General features: G+C 36.7%; 1 protein-coding gene across 1 annotated transcript in view; it reads right to left on the bottom strand.

Moving 5' to 3' along the window:
- LOC145999500 (uncharacterized) overlaps nt 1-23,169 on the bottom strand; it is a 70,909-nt gene extending 47,740 nt beyond the window's left edge. Inside the window, exons 1-2 of the mRNA XM_083136463.1 lie at nt 23,107-23,169; nt 5,392-5,555 (exon numbers count right to left, since the gene is read on the bottom strand). Of these exons, the coding sequence (XP_082992589.1) occupies nt 5,392-5,539 (148 nt within the window). The 5' untranslated portion in view covers nt 5,540-5,555; nt 23,107-23,169. The remainder of the gene's footprint in view (nt 1-5,391; nt 5,556-23,106) is intronic.
- Between the last annotated feature and the right edge of the window lie 543 nt (nt 23,170-23,712).

The following is a 23,712-nucleotide window of genomic DNA, read 5'->3' as shown; positions in this document are numbered from 1 at the left end:
CTGTGCCCGTAGTTGCTGTGTTTGTCCTCTGCGTGACATCCCCTCGGTGCTGCTACGGGGAATCCCTCGTCCCGGATTTGTTGTCTCCTTGACAGGTACCATTCCCCGTCCGGTCCTCTTTCTCTTTTGTTGAACCGTGCTTTGTTCTTGCTGCGGTGTCTCCCCACTGTGTTTGGGGACTCCCCACGTGCTGCATGTGTTTGTTTCCCGCTGTGCAATTGTTACTTCATGCTTCATTGCTTCTTTTGTCCCTACCGTTGTCGATCGCTACCCTTTCCCTTCACTTGTCTTGTGGGACACTCCTACTTCCTTTGTGGAACCCCATGCGCATGCGTTGCGCAGCTGCCGCCTAGTGTTTTTCGGATGGGCGACTTTGGTGTTCCTTTTGACTTTGTTTGTTCCGCCTTTCTATCTTCACTGGTACTGGCTGTACAGAGGTGTGAAGTTTATTTTCACACGTTTTCGGCGTTGTCTAGCTCCTCACGGAGGCATCTCTCGGCAAAGTGGAAGGGGAACTTTCGTCTCTATTTCATGGGAGGTATCTGTGGTTTTCGTTTGTACTATACCTTTAGAATCACCCTGTATATATATATATAAAATTAAATGCAAGCCATTTATGAAAGAGGGATCTACTGCTTTGTAAAGGTGCCTGATTTGGCTAATCAAATATTAAAACAAGAACATGCTTCCGAAAGTTTATGTACGAGGGGCATCCAGAAAAAGTTCCAATTTTACCTGTACACGGCGCTAGTGGTTAGAGCGCAACATGCATATGCAGGCAGGAAGAAATGCCATGTGGCTGTAATCTGGTGCAGTAAAACACAGCCGTTTTATGTGTTTTAGGACAGTTCTAGGTTAAAGATGGCAGCTCTCACAGTCTCCCACCGACCTTGACCTTGGTATTCTGTTATTTTTCTTCCAAATTGGTGTTATTCTTTGTTTTATTTATTTATTTTTACTACTCATTGTTATTTTTCCCAAAAATCACATTTTCATTTTAGCACATTTTGTGGCAAATATACCTAAAATTATAGCTGCATGGTGTTTTAAATTGTAGGTCATGTGGTGCATGCATTTTCGTGGCAGTTTGATATGTTGAAACCGATTTTTGAGGAAGTTATTTTTCATTATTTCTCGCTCGACAAATGCCGATGTTACGACTCCCCTGTGGTGGTAGGTGAGCACTCCATCTCCACAAAAATCGCACTACTTAGCTTTTTTTAAAATTTGCGAAAACTGCCAACAATTCACATTTTATGCCAAATTCTCTTTATTTCACTATTTCAAACGGGTGAAAAGTGTGTCCACACATCACTGCACATTCATAAACACTACTTCGCACATTTTTCATTATTATCACGTTTGTGAAAAATCAAGGTCCCTACTAATTGGAACTTACTTTCTGAACACCCCTTGTATAAATCAGTAGATGAAAAGTGAAAATTTAGCTGCTCTGGCAGAGAACCGTCAATTACTGAAGAAAGTCATATGCTTTTAGGATTGAATGATTCCAGTAATTATGATATTAAATATTTTTGTATTTATTATTATAATTTTATTTCATAAGATTTAAACAGACAGGACCGAAGGGGGTGGGGGTTGGCGTGAATTGCAATTCGAATGTTGCAGAAAATTTGAGGTTGGGAGCATCATGTACTTGTCAAATTTATATGACGTTCACCCATGCAGATTTCTGTTTTCCTTTTTTGTGACATTATTCAACATATATATCCTGATTTGTTGTATTCTTCTTGACATGGAATTATAGTTCCATGTCATTGTAAACTAATGTTAACCTGTGCAAAACCAGTATTACGCATGGATGATGATAGAAAACCTTCGTACACTTTTCTACATTGAATAAGATTAAGTGAGCCAAAAGAGTAATAAAATTCCGGAAGCATATTTGCAGTGGTTTAGCAGACTAAGGCTTCATTTTTGTTGGATGTTGCATCTGACAAACGTCATAAACGACAAAAAATGTCATACTGGAACATCCAAGAAACGTCGGATTCATGAGAGTACAATGCGTGTGATTTTTGTCGGATGTCGCAGAATGACACGTATTGAACTGCTATGTTCGACAAAAATTGCATGCATATAAGGAGCCAAAAAGTTTGTTCAATGAAATGTTGTACCACACAAAACAAACTTGGACGTACAAGGCTCTGTTAATGGGTGGAATATTTGTCAGATGTTGCAGTCCGAAGACATCCAATAAAAATTAATTTCATAAGAATAGCATGCATGCACTTTTTGTCGCACATTATAGTGAACATTTTGTCAAAGTTCAACATTAGTCTGACGGCGATATCCGAAAAAAATCGTATGCATCAATGGAGCCTACATGTTCATCCGACATGTACCATGACATTCAACAAATTACAAGGTTGCATAGTGCCCTTTTTGTTTCCATGTTCCTTCAGAATGTCCGACAAAATGATAATGTACGACGTCCAACAACTATTGGACAGTGCCACAGTGATAATGCCCATCCCCACCCCCTCCATCTGTTGACTGTTCTGCCTCCTTACAACTTCCATACAGATAACAAAAATAACAATAATTCAATGCATTTTCCACGTGATATTTAGAGGCTTATGAAATTTGTCTGCCCCTCCGGAAATTTCTCTCTCTCTCCCTCCCCTCCCCCCATCACTGGTTTCTGTTCTGGCGCTGTGGTTGTGTTGAGCATAAAAGGGACCTAAAAGTTGAGGCCAAGATTTAGCAACAAGATTTCCTGTTCCCATGCAGTGCTACATAATGACATCTTTCAAAGCAAATGCCTCAAAAAGTCAATAGAGGCAAAATTCCCTGACTTTTTTTGACCTCTTAAATTCCCTGACTTTTCCCGGTTTTCCAGGTCTGTCGCCACCCTGTGAACTACAATTCCACGAAGGTAAGACAGCAGCAGCACAAAAATCTGGCAAAACTAGGTTGGCTCAGCAGCTGAATAAGTAGAGCAATGGGCAATGTGTCAGGGACCCAGGTTGCAGTTCTGGTTGAACCTGCATTTTTTTTTCACTGGAATTTCTACCTAGGAAATTTTATATAAATCAAGGTACAAGCAAGACATGCTTTATGCAGGTAATAACTTGAAACTTAAACTGAAACAAAAATGTTATTACTATGAGGTGTCAGCATTCAAAAAGTAACTTCTACAGGGTGATCCAAAAAAAATGTTAATAGTATATGGGAAATAGAAAAAGTACTACTTACAGTCTACATTTACTTCTTTTATTAAACAAGACTGCATATATTAGCCTGTCACACACTAAATGTACTGTATAACACCCTAAACAAGAATAAAAACATATCATTGCAGATTGCAGCAAAGTTTGCTCCTTTAAGCTAATTTTCTACTTCCCATATAGTGTTATTTTTTTTTATTACCCTGTATTTTCACCTGTCCGACTTCCTGATTGTTTTGTAAGTTTACTATTAAAAGAAATCTATAATATAACCAATGCAATAAAATTAGATGCTTTGTTATTCATCACTTGTACACCAAAGATGTGAAGAGCTAACTTCATTCCTGATCATCTATCCAAATTTAATAGTTTTTTGATCTGTTGTTGATATGATTTTTAGTCTAAATTATGTGCTGCTAAATGGACTTTGTAGGTGTAATTTCAATTTTGTTCATTTCCAAAGGCCAGTAATGTTGGTTTGGTATGAATTTGTCTGTCTACTGAGAGGTACACCACCACACCGAAAAGAAAGAAAGGAAAAAAAACTGTTTTGTAAATCTTTCAAAAGGTGTAGGCATGATCTGGTGTTTCTAGGAAAGGGGTAGGCAGCTAAGGGTAATAAAATTATGTACCAAAATCACTTTAATTCAAGGAGTAGAAACTTAAAAAGTGTGTTTTTCTGGAAAAAGAGACACACACAGACAGAAAAATATTGTAAAAAATTTGTAATCATTTGTGCGATTATTTTAACTAATAATATCTGTTGCATGTTTGGAAAACTTGAATTCAGTGTTATTTACTCTTTCTTCTATTTTCTTATCTTGAAATTAGGCCTCATGAAATACTGGCGGATCCAGTGGTTACAGTTGAGAGGGTACCTCACCTCCCTGAAAATCAGAATATGTCATACTATAAACAGAAACCAAGTTGACTTTGATGTTCTAGAGATTATAGTATAATTCTGCAAAAGAAAGGGGCCCAGGACTGGAATAGATGGTTATTATTGCATGTCGTTCAATTCCTCCCATTGCCACAATAAACTGAAGTAAAGTGAAGAAGCGGTCTTAGGCTCGATCTCCTTTTTGGGCATATTGCACAGTAGTGGATCCAAATTTAAATTGTAGGTCCAGTTTCGATTAGCCTATCATGACCATAAAGTGGACTGAATAAAACTTTAAAAAAATTTCTTGGGTCTGTTAAACTTGGTGAAAAAAGGGTAGAACATTTGAGTCTTCAAAAAGTTGGCATAATAATATATCCAAACCTGCATGCATACTTACATACTCAAAACTTACACTCTAGATGTCATGGCCACGGTGCATGACTATTATTTTTATTGCAGTATTATTTTTTAAAGAAAGCTGGATCACAGGACCCCTGACATTGCATATGTATAGACTGCTTTGTGCTTTGGAAATTGAATTTAATGGAATTTTTGGTTTAGGTCCACTTTATGCACAGATAGGCTAATCCAGACTGGACCTACAATTTACAGTGGGATCCACTGGGTATCGAACCACAACCCTTAATGACACTTAATTACCACTATGACATTGGAGATGCCCTATGTGCACTGGAAAGCCTATAAATTTTGGATGTGGTTGCAACAAATGGTTTCATACACTAAACTAAAAATGTTGTACACCATACTTCCCCTACATTTTATGCATTATTTTGACATTCTTGGCATATACAAGGGTGTTTCCTCATTCATTGATGTCCAGGAAGGAGGCAGAAAATACTTAATTTTTTACCCACTTTTTTCTCTTCAGTTTGTTGTTAGGCAGCTAGATTTAACAACTCTCTGTGTAAAAAATATTGGACGAGGAAGATGCATGTAAATAGGTTAGACCCTCTCACTAAAAAACATTGTTTCTCATTATATAAAATGAGACAGTAATTCAAGGTAACAGTGCATGATTAAATGACACCATAATTTTCATAAAAACTCAAAATTTCAGTCTTTATGTGAAAAACGTACTGTTTTGGAGTACATGCTAATTTCCGTAAGTCCATAAATACATGTTCTGGTGCTTCAACTTCTGATGTTTTGTCTTCAAGACAGTAAATATTTATGTGGGATTCTTTCCCGATAATTCAAGGGGGAAGGACAAGGAAATATCCCTGCAGTGTGTATATTATTATTATTGCTTTGGGGAGGGGAGGATATTATCAATATAGTGTACCCACTGAAACTAACCTTCTGCGGTTCTCCAGTCATCACCTTCAAACTTGACAACTAAAGCCCAGTGTTCCGAATGTGAGCTTCGAACAGGCCGCTTAAACAGATACAGGGTTGCCATCCTCTCTGTAACATCAGTTTCATGTGGAAGACCCCAGTATGCCATAACTACAAGTAGTAACCTGTGAAAAATAATTGTTCGTTATTATTTAATAATGTGTCAACAAAAATGTTATTTTATATAATTTTCCAAAATTTTGAAGCACCATAAAAATTAAAGAAGATAATTTCTTGTTCCACTAACAGGGCATTGCTACTAACCAGTTGTTGCGAGTCATAAATATCAAGTATATATACACACACACACACACACACACACACACACACACACACACACCGGGTGGGGCACGTAAAAGTACCACCGCAAATATTGAGTAAACAACAATAAATATTGATAAACTGCTTTCGCAGATATATGGGTATGAGAGGGGCTCATGAAATTAATGGACACAGTATGTTCAACTATGTAAGGAAATATTGCTTTCAACACAAACTGTTAACAAATATTTGTACATTAAAAAGTATAAAGTTTAAACATTCCACCATGAGTTACATTCATAAAGGTTAGTACATTAACATCTTTCTAATTTTTTATGGGCATTCATTCATTTACATCATAATTTTTAGTACATCGGAACAATCAAGTCTTCACATTTGGTTATGACAAATCTTTAAGTTTTCAACTTTTATACTTTGCACCTTATACATTTTTTTTCTTTCTTTTGAATTGATTTAACAAATTTTATCAAATAAAGCAAAGACCTAACAAAGTACACTGATTAACCAGACGTTTGTACAGTCACGGACACTGCCAGCTTGTAATGAATACATTGACTTTCAATGGAACCGTTACAAGCCGGCAGTGTCCGTGACTGTACTACATCAAAACTGTTGCTAAGAAAACAGTATTTTCAAACTATGAAAAGGCCAAGATGATACTTATCTATGGCGAGTGTAGAAAAAATGCAGCACAAGTGTGCAGGCTGTATGAACGACGGTATTTGCGCTTGGCTCTGCCAACAGGCATAGGATGCACCTTCTGCGCTCAACTTCACATTGCAATTACTTGAGAACCACTTGACATATTACAACGTAACAAATGCCATTCTTAATGATTTTTTCCGTACTTTCAAATGAGCTGGAAATAAGTGAGTTTTCCATTAAAAAAACTAAGTTTGTGTTGAAAGCTGTATCCTTATGTAGTTGAATGTATTGTGTCCATTAATTTCATGAGCCCCTCTCATACCTCTATATATGCAAAAGCAGTTTTTCAATATTTATTGTTGTTTACAAAATACTTTTAGGTGCCCCACCCGGTATATATTTGCTTTGAATTTATAATGTATTACCATTACAAGAACAAAATAAGAAAATGTATTGTGTATTTTTCATTGTATTTAGATCTTTCACTTTACTTCTTCACCTTTGTAGTTTAATCCCAACAGTGAGAATAGATGTGAATTGATGAATGAAGGAAGGACAGCAAAGAAATGGTCATGCAGTGTGCATATTATTATTATTTGTGGGGTCTGTGCTAAAGGAATATGCGGGAAACAACAAATTCTATTTCACATTTATTGTAAAACACATGCAAAGATATGTTTGAAGTTCAACTCCAGCAATTTTAAATAAATTCAATTCCGGTCCAGGAGAGAAAATCAGCAAGCGTAAATGGTATCTGTAAAGTATTTCAATTCGGTCCAGGAACCATTTTTTCTGGATGAATTTAAATACTGTCCAGGAACATTTCTTCTGGATCAGTTTTTCATCTGTAAAGTATTTCAATTTGGTCCAGGAACCTTTTTTCCAGATCAATTTTAATACAGTCCAGGAACCTTTTTTACAGAATCAATTTAAATATGGTACAGGAACCTTTTTTCAATGAAACAATACACAACGTAGACTGAATTTAAATTATGCAAGATAAAAGGTTCCAGTCCTGCAGCAGAACCCAATAGAGATGCGATGGTACTAATTAGCATCCTTAGATGCAATGGTCTCTTCCATTGCATCGGCGAACAGTGATAAATGCCGGTGATGCACGGATATTAGGGTGTTGCTAGCTTCAGGATTAAGAGCTTATCCTTTGGTCGATACAACCAAATATCAATGAAACAATATATATAGTATAACGCATAAGTCGTGTATATAGTATATACGTACATGCTTATACTCCAACATTTTTACAATTTCTATCTCTTATCGGTTTCAACATATATATATGGATCGAGGGGCCGTTTAAGGAAGCCTAATGCATCGTTTTGAAGTGTCTATCTCAGACTGCTCTGTGGAGATGATTGGATTTAAGGAGTCGAAGGATTACATTCATCATCTTTTTTCCCTCCCAAGAACTGGTCCAAGTGTGAGGTTTCGGATAATACTTCTTTATATGCTTGTTTCCGGCATCTTGAGCAGCCGAAATAATCGCTGGACAAGTATTTTCTGTGGAAACTGGCACGTTGATAGAGTTAGAAGTAAAGCTCAATTTTCTGCTTGGTTCCCATCTCAAATTTCACCACGTCTAGTCCCAGCCCATAAGATAGTGCCCATAGGATATGCCTATGCGCATATAACACTTTTCTGTGAGAGCCGTGGTTTCCTTTTATAATTGAAGTCTGATCGGCCAGCAAAAATTTGTTGTTGAAAGTCAAAGAGTTTGTTAAATAGCAACTTTTCCTAGTTTCTTATATTCATAGTGTATCTTAAGCTGAACAAGGGATGTGACGAAAATGTCTGTCTTGAAATCCCTCTTCCCTGGCCCTCTGCTTACATTGAAAATACCCAGATGTCCATCCCAACCCAACTTAAGAAGCGTGAAGATCTTGCGTATCCAATTGCATTTTATGACTGTTTCTTAAAAGGGGCAAGAACAGGCAAAAACTACTTTTGGATCCTGAAACTCTAGAAACATTATTCTAACATAAGATAGTTGAATCTTAACTTGAGCTTGTTTGAGTCGTTTTGTAATTGAACGGAGAAGTATTGAAAAATAAGAAATCTGTGGCTAACTTGAGTTTCAGCACATTAACAAATTAATACTTGATTAAACCAGATGACAGTATATCCTCATAATTAAAGCTTAAGACTAACAAAAAATAAGATTCAAACCGCAATTGGCATCCGATAAATGTTTATAAAGACGCAAAACTAACTACGTGAAAAAGTCTTTTCTGCAACAAACAAACATCATAGCCACACTTCAAGGCTCGCTACCCAACTGAAGGCGACACTTATTGTGTAACATCAGGTAGTTTTCAATAGAATGGACCTTTTACTCTAGAATTATAAGGGTAACAAATCTACTTTCGCAATTTCAATTTTGGGATTTTGGCCAGGATTTGCAGTCACTTGGACCACTGTGCACAAGAACAGAAAACACTACCCTCTTCCAAACATTCCAAGGATCAAGAACCATGTTACACCAAGCCACAGTACACAACCCAACCTGCCTGTCACCACAATGCAATGCTGCCAGGCGAGGGAAACCTAAACAGCTGCCAGCTGAAAGCACTGTAGACGATGCAAACCAAGAAACATGCACAAACACTGGCAAATGGGATAAAATGGAACTGCTGCTGCCCAGGAAGAAACAAAGCAGTGATGCAGTGTCTGGGCAATGCACTGTCCCAGTCACTGCATCCCGAGTTAATGAAGACAGTGAGTGGGCCTTCGAAATTAATTTGAAATCATCCAAATTAGCAACGTGAAAACACGAAATTTCACGTATGAAATACTAAAACCTCATCCACAATGAACAGATTGTATGTTTCAGACCTTGAATAAAATTCTTGACCTTCAGCTGCGAACCAATTTTAGTTGGTCTCCATTATTTCCCACAGATTTTAACTATGAGACATTTATTAAATACCTAGATTGGGTCTTGCAAGAAATTTTAATGAAGTTATTTTAGTAGGTGATTTTAATGTAGGTGGTATTGGCTGGAGCACTGCCAACATTCTTTGTACTGATTTTTATGTTTAAAAAAAGCAGAAATGGTTGTAGCTACCTGCCCTAGCAAATGTCAATGAGTTCAATGTATCTTATGATCCACCTGTTCTATACCACGTCCTGGACTGTGCCTGTGAATCCTACTCGACAAGCAGTGATTTCAGTTATCCAAAGGTGATTATAATCATGTTTATTTTGATTTATTTTAAATATTTCAAAAAGTTTTTAATTACTCGTGATGAGGGTGAACTTATTAAGAAAATAATATGCCTCTAAAAGTTGGATGTGCTTCTGCGAGTTTGGCTTAGATGACCAAGAAACTTAAAAAGTAATGATGAATAAAAAAAGATATTATGACAAATATAAACAAACTGGTAAATTTGAATATAATGTAACTTATTCCAATCTAAGAAGAGATGTCAAAAATGAATGCATAAGGAAAAAAAAAGAATACTTGCTTTTTTACACTTAAAAAAATAAAGATTTCTTCTGGTTATAATTTAACAAGAAAAAAAATAAAATGTTTGAATAAACAATGAATTGCTCCACAAAAAAATATGCTTTTTAGAGATGTTTTTCATAGGATGAGATGTTTTCATTTTCAAGGTTTACTACATTGATATGCCACTAACTCTAGAAGAAAGCATGTCTAAAGATTTTTGCAATTTTTTTTTTTAAAAAAAAAAGATCTGCAAACATCCAGATAGAGTAGGAAATTTTGCCTGTGTCCAAAAGGTGCAAGGCTGTACTTGAAGTGAACATCCTTTGAGAATGGTTTCTCTTTTCAGTCTTGAAGCTTTCGACTAGTAATGAAAATCTATCGAATTGCACTTCGACTGCAGCACCAAAGACAAATGAACACAAATGAATTAGCACATTCAAACTGCACTAGGTGACGTCACTTCTGATAAGACTGTATTCAAGCCTGCTTTTTGGACCGTTTGTACACAGCCTGAATCTTAAAAGGTAATAAAGAGGTTCTGGTTCTGATTATCAGAGGCGAGGCATCCGGTCATCGGGAGATGCGGCGATGACCAAGCAAAATAATAAAAATATTGCATTTTATATATTTTAGAGAAGCAGTAAAAATAATAAGTCAGAATACTCACATATTTGTGCGAAATAAGCCAAGCAACAGCAAGAAACAGCTCAAAATACGTAAGAGATTCGCTAATCTTAGCGCATCAAAATAAGGCCCCAGTAATACCCCTCATGCTGAACCCTCCCGCCAAGTTTCCTATTGAAGGCAATGGTGTTCGTCGACCCAGCTCATCACAGAATGGTGCGCATCTCTCTGGTCTCTGCCGGTGCCGAGAACAGCCGAACGCTTCAGAACAGGCAGACAAGTCCAGCGACCTGTACTTTCCCCCTCTCTTGAAGGTCTGGGTCTTAACAGGCCCTTTTTTCAGCCCCCATCCCCGTGTTTACAACCACAGCAGGGTTTGTTTGGAGTCATCAAAATTCTTCCGAGTGTCCAGTGGCGTTCTCAAGGAGGGGTGGTGAGGATCATAATTCTGCTTAGGCTCAATATTCTTTGGGGAAAAAAAGAAGAAAGAAAAGGCAGGAAAAAAATGGCAAAATGAGGACTTCAGGAATCACTACTAAAACGTACACGTAACCCCCCTCCCTCTTTGAAAATCCTGGGCACACCACTCGAATGTCTGCTATTTCCACTTCTTAAGAGGAAAAGCACACATTGAACAATATGAATCTGCTTCTCATTATCAAAACAAAAATTGGTGGTGAACTATAAGGTCCTTCTTACCTTTAAATGCGACAATTGAGGTGTTTGCATTTCAGTTTCCATCATATTAAATAATTGTCGTCGTATGGGATACAATTATGTGTCTTTTGTAGTCGTAAATTCTGTGGTATGAGCTTTTACATTGAATTGGCAATGACCTTGCCGTTTGTCACAGAGAAATATTGTGCCCCCTCTCCATTGAAAGATCGAACCTGATGTTTGGCAAATCTTGCGATGACTACGTAAAAATGTCACGCTTCGCCACTGCTGATTATCGAATCTGAGAGTCAGCAAGCAGATGAAGACTTTCAAGAAATCATGGCAGAATCAGATGTTGCGAGTTGGCAACATTGCGCAACCACAGTGCGTTGCAGTACAACAAACAAAAGGTCAAAACACCATTTGACTCACTAGTTTAGTCAATATTATAAAATATCTTCGTATATTCCCTACTTGGATTCCATTATACTATATTTAAAGGAAAGAGTAATAATAATAATCAACAGCCCATTGAGGGCCCGGGCCTACAAACAGACTGCGGGCCACACTCCCACCTGATTCTACTCACTCACTCAAGGTTGGAGATCATCCAGCCAGTTACGGGGTGACGTGTGGTCAGCATGATGAACCCCAGTCGTTGTAGGATTTCATAACAGTGTTATGCTACTCATTCATAGTTCCGTACTTTCCTCAAGATGGTGGGTGGCCACCAGTTCAATACACAGGTTGAAATCTCGGAAGGAAAGCTGTTATGCTTCCCCAGGAGACCCGAACCTGTATGCATCCCGTAGCCGGAGCATAAACCATTACTTCTTAGGCTGCATGATCACAGTACAGGACTAAGGCCAGCTGCACACCGGATCCGATGAGTCATTTTTGTTGCAAACTGACTCGGGGAACGTTTAACATGGGGCTCTTATGAGCCGCCACACAATGGATGGAACATTTGACTAGAGTCACGTTGCGATTATTTGCGATAAACCAGTGAAGGTCCCGGGAATTTGGTCTCGCAGGATCACGATGCGACAAAATACTCTGCGGATGTGCAAATCCTTTCATCTCAGTGCACCACCTGCATGTGACTCATCACTGTATCGTTTAACAGCAAATATATAAGTAAGTTTGACAGCACGGTTAAATATAGAGGTTAAAAATAGAGCTTGATCCAAAGCAGCTAATTGTTCTTGTGCAAGCGAGGCCTCCACTGTACGATTCATCGACTGAGCACCATAATAAAGACAAAATTGATGCACTATGGAATGAAGTGGCACAGGACGTGAATTACATTACAATTACATTTACGTGAAAAAAAAATAGGCTTATTAGAAATTTTCTTGTAGTGTACAAAACATATTGTAAATTGTACAAGAAAAACAATCTTCAGGCGAGCTTTATATTTATTGCTCGAATAACTATGTGATTGCAGTATGCAAATTAAACTTTTTGCTTTTTTGGAGGGTGCAGGGGCAGCACTTAAAGTGAGCCGGAATGGACCGGAACTCCATTCTGGCAAAACGCTGTTCCTGCTGCGACATTGGACATCCATTTTATTGATTTAATGCACCATACAAAAGTTCATTCTTTGTTACATTAATCCTAGTGAAGAATAAATGAAAGGAAAAAAAGGAAGTTCTTGTACTAAATGTGTCTTCTGTCAGTGGGCGGACCAGAAATGTAGAAACAACTAATATATTGGAGTGAGTGCTATTCGTTTTAGATGTAAATGAGAACCTAATTTCCTGAAATGACAGATGTGATCTATCTTGTGTTTATACATTTACTTTGGATGCAATAATAATAAAAATCAGTGCTTTTTTTCAGGTGGTACGCAACAGCACGCCATACAGGTAACTTTTTGTATGTGAGAATGAAACTAAAATAATTTTAATTTAACAAAAGAAGTATATGTGTGTGTGTGTGTGTACATGTATGCATGATTATTTATATACTACAGTATTTAGAGCAGTTCTTATGATAAACACAATAACAAATAATAACAGCAAACCAACTTGTAGAGTGCCGAAAACTTTCTTTCCAGAAAAAAGCAATGATAACAATAATAAATATTTGTTACTTTTTGTCAGAAGCAAAGTGACTTGTCGTGTCGGTTTGTATTCCATCGTGTTGCATTGCATTGCATCATGACTCGTCGTGTCAGATCCTGTGTGTGCCTGGCCTAAAGGAAAAAGTGTCAGAAATTTAAAAAAATAATTCATTTTTTCATTTTCATTTTGCATCCGAGAGAATCATGAAGGAATCAAGCTTGAATAATTATAAAATGATCATTATTAGGGCTTAACATTTAATGAGCAAAAATACCTAAAAACATGCAAAATAGAAAATGCATTCATGACCTAAAAAAAGTTAAAAAAAAAAATCCCAAAAATTTTAAAAAGATTTTTAAAAACATATTTGTATTTTTAGTTTCTTACCAGAAAATGAGTTAATTTTAGGGAGCCATTTAATGGATTATAGTCCAATATGCTTAAATTTACCGCATGTTGTTTGAGATGGAGGATAATGCCCATGAACACCTCTTGTAAGAAACAGTCTGATTATTATTGCAGAAATAGCAAATGTAGAACAATTTAATATCAATTTACAAAAAATAACTGTATTCTGTATTGTTACTGAAAACACAAATTGAAATAGTTTTTTGCAATAAATCTGAATAAAAATGAACAATTAACACTTGGCTGATATTTTCAAATAAAAATAATTGCCTATTGTTTGCTAGTAGTGACATTAACTTGAGGAGCTTCTGTATACTTTCACTGGGCCTGTTCCGAAAGTCGCACAAGTTTAACGCGTTAAACGAGTTATGGTAATTGGCCGTTCCATAAGTGCTTCCGTGCGTTTCGTGAGTTTCATTATGCTGTCCCAAAAGTCGCATTCCGTGCGTTTGGTGAATCTCGTTCTTGAACGAAAGGCACGGGCCAGGATGCTGGTTTGTTCCGTGAAAATCGTCTGCTCCTTGCAGACAAAGCGCGTGCTGATGGATTCAAACTGCACTAGTTCGGAAAATGTATTATAATTTTAACAGATAGCGATATGAAGCAACATGCACAAGATAAGTTTGCCTTGACCATTCTTAGAATGTGATTAAAGTGAGTAACAGTGGCCATAATAGAGTTTATTTTTGCCATAACGACATTCCTTCCGCTGACGCCATGTGGAAACTTTCTCTAAACAAAACGCTGCGCATGCGCTTTTGCCTAGAGCGTTCCATAAGTCTGTAAAATAACTGGTTTCACCAGATTCACGAGCCCAGTTATTTTCGTTGAATGCGTTCGTTTCGTTAAGACTTTCGGAACGCACCCACTGATACAATTACAGCATGCTGAAAGCAAGCAATGTATCCTGGATTTAATTCATAGTCGGCAAGAGAAAAGTTTTCACATGGCAAAATCATCAAATGTCTTGCCCTAATCATTAACAACATCTACAACACTCGCTAACGTCTATTTCCGCAAACAGTAGCTAATATTATATAAGAGTTATATAATATTAGCTACTGTTTGCGGAAATAGACGTTGGCGAGTGTTGTAGAGTTGTTACAATATGTGGAGAATTGGGGGTTGGGTGGGTATTATTTCATTTCCGCTACTAGTTGCTGAAACGCAGTGTTGCCACTGTGCATTGAGAAAATGTACAGAAAGACAAAGAACTATTCATTAGCAAAGTACAGGCACCCTTGGTAGAAGGCAAGGATTATATTGTGATCATACTGCTTTGAATTCACAGTACCAAAGAATATTTATGCACATAATTTCCTTGCACAAATTTTGGCAATCTTAACTATATGTAAGCTAGATAATAATAGTACTGTTATATATCTATTCACTTATCGTCTTTTTAGTTATTAACGTAATAATACCAATACAGTTTTAATTTATTTATTATCTTAATTGACATTATTTAAATTTAATATAATTATTTTAATTTAAACATTATTACAGTAAACCTTCGTTAACACGAATCCTAAGGGACCGAAAAATCAAGAGTTCATGTTAAAAAAATTTCGGGGACTCAAATTTTATTGTTGTAATACAGTTCTTTCTACACATTACCTAACCATATACAATACATATTATGTATGTCATCATAGTAAACACTACTACAGTAATTAACTTTTTTAAAAAAAAAGTACTCAAGATCATTTTCTGGTGAAAAATTCCTGCATATTGCACTGTCGCAGATGGGAACACAAATGCCTGGTAACTTCACGGTCAACTGTACTCATAGCTTCCGTAAAACTAGCAGTCAATTCGTACTGGCTACGTTTTAAAGAATAGAAAAGCACATCTGAACACACAACTGAATTTGTTGGTTAAATACATATAAGCTCATTGTAGATGGGATGATCGTGATTGTCGAGGAATTGCACCCAAGTTTTAATCTTAATGTTACTCATACTGGCTATGTTTTAAAGAATAGAAAAACACACTTGAACACATTGTTGATCTAAATCTGTTGGTTACAATACTGTATAAGTTGATTGTTGACAACATAATAGAGATTGTTGAGCAATTTCTTACATACCTAGCAGAGGAACGACAGAGGAACATCAAAAAAAGTTATGAAAAGCTTTGAAAGTTCATGTTAAATGAGATCTAATGATGCAACGGACTAAGAAAACAGTTCGTAATTCGTGGTAACCTAAATTCGCGTTAACCGATAAAACTTTCTATAAGATATAATACATCCCTGCCGGGACCAACATTTTGTTCATGTTAACCGAGTGTTCGTCTTAAGCGATTTTGTGTTCATGAGGGTTTACTGTATTATGATTTCTGAGATACTTGGTTCGGACCCCCCACCCCCTCCCCAAATATATTTCTAGACATATTGTTTACAAGGTTTCTAAATATCGGACTAGACACAATTCCCTTATTTCAGTAAATAACAATGGTGGTGCAATCCTAAAAAAATTTAAATAATGATGTGCTGGGAAATAACTAAAAATATTGGCTGTGGTGCTGTATCTGGTCATCACTGTGCTCAACATTAAGCAACAGGGCTCCAATTATGAGACGCCACCAGTTCGAATCTCCTGGGGGAAGCCTAACGACTTTTCTCCTGAGATTTTGGCCTGTTCCTGGAACTGGTGGCCACCCACCATCGTGAGGAAATTTCGAAGAGACGAATGGGTAGCATAATCCGGTCATGGAAACCTACGACTAGGTATTGGTCATGCTGACCACACAAAACCCCGTAAGTGGTTGGATGATCTCCCACCTCAACAGGTGGGAATGAGGCCAGGAGTCGGTAGGTAGGCCCTGCCCCTCACAGGCTGTTGCACCACGGGATATCTATATTTATTTTATATAATTTGTTTATCGTGATTATCTTTGCAGCATTCAGGTTTAAATTTGAGATCAAGTCAGGAACGAGGCTTTTTTTTTTCAATGCAGATGGGGCACCAAGATACAATTTTACAACTTGATGTGAGACCATGAATGAGACCAACCTCCTTGCACATGAAAGAAGACAAGATTACCAAGTCTCACCTCATTGCAATATTGATACCATGTCTGTTCTTGCATTCTAAGTATGAAATGACACTTGCTTCATGAATAACTTTCTATCTGAAAATCTAACAGAAATACAAATTCTACTTGTTACAAATATGATTATTATTGTTATGAGGGGTGGACACAATCAGCCCTGACAACAGAAATACTTGAGGCTAACCTGGTCTCGACTGGCCTCCTGGGTAAGATTCTGGTGTGCCCTTTAATCATGGTACCCTCACTGCATTAGAGCACCTAGAATATTCGTAACTACACATTCCTGCTTGATTCATTTCTCACACACGTAAAATTTTATATACCCCTTGCATCCATTAATTTGCTCTTGATTAATAATAAAATTACATTGTAAAAATATCAAGGTTGTATGCTTAAGTCATAGATGTCAGCCCATGATCATCAATTGCTTACAAATTTTGCATTTATGAATATTTTGACATTAATTTGAATATAAAAGTCTCCAGGAAAAATCAGTGCATTATAAACTTGATAGTAACAGCAATTCACAGTTTAAATTTATAATAATAATAACCCATAGCTCTACAGCCCATGAGGGCCTTGGCTTACCTACCGACTGCTGGTCTCCCTCCCACACTGTTCCTCCGTCACCTGTTGTAGCGTGGAGATCTTAGACCAGTATTGGAGTGTCGGGGGATCAGCCCGACAAGCCCCCAGCCGTTGCAGGTCTTCTCGATCGGGTTACGCTCACTCACTTGGAGCTTCCCAATTTCCTCACGGTGGTGGGTTGCCACCGGCCCTATAAGTAGGCCGAATAAATTCCGACCAGAGCCGGATTCGAACCTACGCCGTCCCGCAGCGAATGATCTCAAGACGAGTGAACGCCTTAACCCGCTCGACTACGGAGGAGGACACAGTTTAAATTTAAGACCTCTAAAAATCAACTTGTTCTCCACAGATTAAAAAGACAAGTGCTGAAGGAGTAGGGTTACCAGACATCCAGTTTTTCCCCGGACATGTCCTACATTTTACCTTATGTCCGGCATCTGGGAGGAATTTGAAAAATATCATAAACGTCCTACATTTTGAGCATCACATAATATTAATTAGGAAAATATGTAACAAGATAAAATCATGCAAGTTACAAGTCAATTACTGCACTTCCAAACTCAATACTGGTATTTATTTTGATTCAGTCATTCATCAGTTGTTGTATGTATATCTTGGTGTAGCTTGAAAAAGTTTTGGGAAACCAGGGTGAAACGTTGCAGATAAAATAAAATAAAAATCACTAAAAATAACTGTTTGATTATTTTGCATCTACAAAAAGTTGTTATATGTGAACCTTTAAGAAGAACATAGATATTCAGTCATTGCCCAAAAAGAAAAATGTTTGTCCTGCTAGAAAACAAATGGGAATACGGAAGCAAGTAATGAACAAACTTTTGAGATCTCTTACTACTGATGTCACTGTTTAATGCCTGAGTGGAATTTTTTGCCTTAGGGTTTATACTGATTCAATATTTTAATTGTAAAGCAGGGATATAGAGAACAGAGTTATTCAGGGTGTTTGAAAGTCAAGAAAAAGCAAAGAAATCAACAAGTAGTTCAAGAAGTCAATAAAAAGGCAATAAATTATTCTTGTGGTCAAGAATTTTTGCTATCACAATGACTGATTGGTAGATTTAGTATATTTTACTTCACTTTTCTGCCCCTTTGGCTAATTGCGAAGATGAGGATGAATGGTGTTAAGATAAGATGGATGAAGGGACAGTCGCAAACATATAGGGACAACAGACACAAGCCCCACATAAGATTATACTGGCTGTGAGTCCAGATGCCAGAGCCTTGCTAGTCTGCCAAATGCAGTCCAGGATGCATTAATAGATAAAGCAGGTTTAATTATCTTCTTAAATACAGCTTCAGTTTTCAACTTAACTGGGCCTTTGGTAGGGATTTTTCATTAAATAAATATTTATTTTCTAAATTACTAATTTCCAACTTTATCTAAGTCGGGGTTTATTAAATAAAAGTCAAGGAAAACGAAAAAAAGGCCAAGAAGAGTCCAGAGAATTCTGGATTTGTTATTTTCTTAGAAACCCTGTAATTGAACTAAAAACTACTCAAAATGAAACTCTGGAACCATTTCAAATTATGGTAATTGCTGAATATTTATTTGCCATTACAATTCATAATGCAAATGTATATTTTTCATAAAGTTTGTAAAATGTTGGTACTGGTCCCTATAATTTCAAAGAGTTTGACTGCCCACTCTAACATAAATATATTTTGACTAAACCTGATTTTCTTTAGAAAAATAGGCTGCTCTGAGAAGTACCACTTAAATCATGTAGTAAGAGTTGCATTGTTTAGTATGATTGCAAGTTTTGAAATTTTGCATTTAAAAATACATTAACAATTCATTCTTTTAAACTGAAAAGTGTCATTTTTAAATTGCTTTCTAACGTGTTCTATAGAAATACGTATTATTTATTGAGAATGTTTTATGTCCCACATTTTGGGACAGCATGCCCTCATAGCTAGCTATCTGGTAATCCTATCAGAGAGTAACTCTTCAGTCAGCTGATTAGTCACATATTGTACTGCACCAATTAATTGAAGAGTAGGAGAGGCTACAATTTGCTTCATTCTCTTTCAAGGAAATTGCCTTGTAATCAAGGCTTCTGGGATCGATCCCTAGTAGGACACATTGCACAGTGAATTGGATCCCACTTTCGACTGTAGGCCCAGCCTCAATTACCTTAACGGAGTATAAAGTGGACGTAAAACAAACATGTTTCAAGAGAATTGGAAGGTACCTAACCTGGGTTTGTCCAGAGTCAATGGGTATAATCACAAAATGAAGTATTTTATATGGTTCTTCCTTTCATGGTTCTATTTCTAGCTGGAATTAGTTGATGCCAGAGAAGCCTATAATGCCATACCCTTGCCAATTTAGCAATTATTGGCAAAGGAGGTAGATATGGTATTCAAAACAACATAACAATTTCTGCATTATTGGTGCACCCAATTCCATCCTGGAGTCTAATGGTCATCCCCATTAATTTGTATCCTGAATCAATTTGAAACTCAGATGATATTTAATCTTGCAGCACAATGGGCAGATCAAGGGGACTATGGGCAAAAGTCCCTCTCCCCCTAGAGATCCAATATAATCACCAAATGCAGAGTAAATGGTAATCACACCCTTTTAACATAAAATATAGCGACCACATGGTAGTCGTCCAAAAATGAACAATGCATCTGCTTTGGACATAATGCATGCAGTGCAGGTGTGAGGACTACTTCGCTCCTCACCAGTGAAAAAATATATAAACTAGGTAAATAAGCATGCTTGTGGTGCAAATATCAATTTTTGTCTTTGTGTGCATAAAAAATTAAATTGCAGTCTGAAAATATTTCTGCTTCCACACTTATTTTTTTCATGGATCTTTCTCACTGCATAATTTGTCTTAGAATGGAATACTTTATTAGTCATTAGACAACATGATTGCAAAGACTTCATCATAATAAGAATATAAATGTTAATATAAAACATTACAAAAGAAAAGAAAATTAAAAATACATATTAAAATATTACACATTCAACAATACGAAGTTTGCAAATTAAACTACATGTTTTATTACAACGAATGCAATTGAAAAATAGTACTCTATTTTGATTACAATACAAGCCATGTACAAAAACCCATTCTACAGCTCTGTGATGCATTATGAGTAGACATTTACATTTTACAGGCCCAGACGGAAGTGTTCTTCAAATTCCATGACACTATATATATACACAATATCATACTAATATATTATTAATGTGTTTAGCAAACTGCTTATTTTTCAAATTAAGTATAGAAGTATATAATTTTCTATGTTTGCCTAACCTAACCTTCCATGAATGGTTTGTGGATTAAAAACAATCATTATTATGTTAATAAGTGTTAGTGTAACAACCACGCGGTAGTTTTACAAGATGACGTGTGAGCGGGGTTTTTTCCTCCAATTCAATTTTCTGTTTGCCTAACCTAACTGAACATAACCTAACCTTATGTGAATGGTTTGTGGATCAATTTTCACTTAAAAACCTTTTGTGAATAGTTTGTGCGGCATTTATCGGTTCATAAGTTTGGAAACAAGGTAACACTTTACTATACCAGAGATGGGTTTCTTCAAATTTACAGGAGAAAGTACGGTAAAAATTTACTATCCTTCGGACACCTCTAACTTTTTCATTTCGTCAATTTTTGACATTCGTACTTACGTATCTGCTTCACGGAACATTCCAAATATATATATTCCTGATACTACCACGACACCAAATTTGCCAACCTAACCACGTGCCAATGGTTCGTGGGGCTAGCGTCAATGGTTCGTGGGGCTAGCACCAATGGTTTGTGGGGCTAGCACCAATGGTTCGTGGGGATAGCGCCAATGGTTCGTGGGGATAGCGCCAATGGTTCGTGGGGCTAGTGCCAATGGTTTGTGGGGCTAGTGTCAATGGTTCGCAATTATTTCCAATTTCTAGATCATGATACTAACACGACACCAAATTTTAACTATGTTTCCTAACCTAACAGAACTAACCTATCCAAGCGCCAATGGTTCGTGGGGCTAGCTATTCTCCATCGGAGAATTAATTTTCAACAAACAACATGAATTTCAGCTATGAAACATTCCCACATCACACAAAACACCTTCCCGATGTTCGACAATGCTACAGGAACTTATTACGGTAAGTAGTTTCTTCTGTAAAAATAAATAAATGTGTCCGAAGGATAGTAAACTAGTACCGAAAGTACTTACGCAAATCAGTTTCTATAGCATTGTTGATGTTTGGGAATGTAGTTTTGATCCATTTTAATGCGAATGCAAGTGGTTTTCTACGAAAATCTATTTCCAACGTGCTATTGCTGCTGCTACAAGTCGATGTTGTCCGTATGTGCTAAATTGAACGAAAGGAGTGCTAATGGAACCTAACCTAACAGGCCTAACCTAGTAAGCATACCTCGTCCCCATGATGGTTTGTGGGGCTATCCTGAATTTTTGGGCTAACGTTAATGGTTTTTGGGGCTGACCATGGATGGTTTGTGGGAAATAAGGAACAACTGTAAGTACTCGTCAATGTAAGAAATAGATATTATTTTCGTTAGAAATTCATTATTTCACCTAAAGAAATGTTCCGCAATGCAGAATAGTACGTTAGCAATGTAAAAAATTGGGAAATAAATCATTGATAGGTGTCTCCGGTATTCTAAAGTAGTACCGGAAATACTGCATATCAGCTGACGACACAACATATCAGCTGACGATAGACAATGAGAGTCAAAATTTCGCCGCCAATTAGCAACGACCAATAAATACTTATAATGTTAAAAATAAAGCTTTTTTCATTGACAAAAAAAGTAATCCCTAGTTGAAAAATGTTCCGCTATGCATATGAGGTAAGTAGGAATGAAATTTATTTCAAAATAAATGAGTTAAATGTGTTTCCGGTATATCTAACTGGTACCTTCGTGGCTTTGATAGTTTTAATTGTTTTATGATTAAATTGTGGGAAACTTTGCCTACCAAGATAGCCAGCCATTAAGGTCATTGTTGATAGTGTCTTTATAGTTCACAGAAATTTTGTTTAAATGTTCTTGATTGTTTATAAAGAAAGTATTAAACTCATCGGGTGTCATACTTGGCAACTTTGTTTCGTCCCTTATCTTAATTCCCTTTTTGATTATTGACCAGGCAGCTTTGCATTTATTACTTGCCTTAGTTATGTACTTCTCATTAGCTTTTAGCTTAACTAATTTTATTTCCTTTCTATTTTTTTTAATCTCACTATATTTCAATTTAGCAGTTTGATCGCCATTTTTGGCATTTTCATGTAGTTTGAGCATAATAGCTCTAAGGTTCGCTAATTTAGTAGTGAACCATGTTAGATGTGTTCTCATTTTCTTCTTACCAGTGCTGATATTTCTATATTAGACAGCACTCGTAAATCCGGATGAAGCAATTTTTTATAAGCATCCTCTAGTCTGATCGTTTTTCTTTCTTTTGTGTACCATTTATTATTCATAATTCTTGTAGGTATGTTCAAATATTTCTATTAATTTAATATTATTTTTTTAGAAGTATGAATTTCATATTGGACAGCACAGTTTCCTAGCATATGGCAATGACCTATTTCAGTTTCAGTGCGAATAGCATTTTGACTTAAATTTGTACATTTTGTAGAAAAACGTAGACCTTTTAATATGTTCATCTGGTTATCTAAACTGAACATAAATTCCAGATAAAAATCTTGAAACTATACATGCATTATTTGGTAGAATTTTGGATGCTACAGTAAATACATCTCTCTCTTGATTGTGAAACTCAGAGGAAAAGAACTAACATTCCAGTCTTCAACAAAAGACCTTTTACATATTCTACATATGTGTTGCGTACTCTGCAATTTCAAGTACAGCGAAGAATATTGTCCCTTACCTTCTCACTGAGTAGAAAAAAATAATATTGAATTATCCGTTTTCACTTATTGCCTGATCTTTCCGAAAACCGAAAAACTTCTTCGCTCCGTAGTGTGCGCGTCACAGGGGGTGCTCGTTCGGCGCAGATCGTATGCGCAGTTGTCCGTGGATGCATTACGTCATCGTCGAAACGCTCGGCACGGAAAAGGCTGGTTCCATATGCAAATATTGAGATATTTGATAACGAATATCTTCTAAAATATAGTAGCCATGGACGTCCGCAGGATTTTTTCCAGGGAGGGGCAAGAATGGTATTTTTTCCGGGGGGGCAAACAAGGTAAATTTTCCCCAATAATAGTGTTGTTCCCTCAAAAAAATTGCTTAAATTTGAATTTATCATATTCATGCAATAATTAAGACATATAATTGTGGCTGAAATGAAATTATATGTGACAAATATATAATTTTTGGTTGACTTTCATTTTCCAGGGGGACCACGGCCTGCCCTTGCCCCCCTTCCGGACGCCCATGATAGTAGCAGGGGAAAAGTTACAACTTTTACTGTTAAGATTCATCCTTTCTAATCAATTTATCACAAAGTTGATTCAAATGTGTAAAATGGTTT

The sequence above is a fragment of the Lepisma saccharinum genome, chromosome 15 (genome assembly GCF_977018435.1).
Source record: "Lepisma saccharinum chromosome 15, izLepSacc3.1, whole genome shotgun sequence".
In the NCBI taxonomy this organism is placed as follows: domain Eukaryota; kingdom Metazoa; phylum Arthropoda; class Insecta; order Zygentoma; family Lepismatidae; genus Lepisma; species Lepisma saccharinum.
Note: the sequence above shows the minus strand (reverse complement) of the source record. Positions and strands in the feature narration are given on the sequence as shown.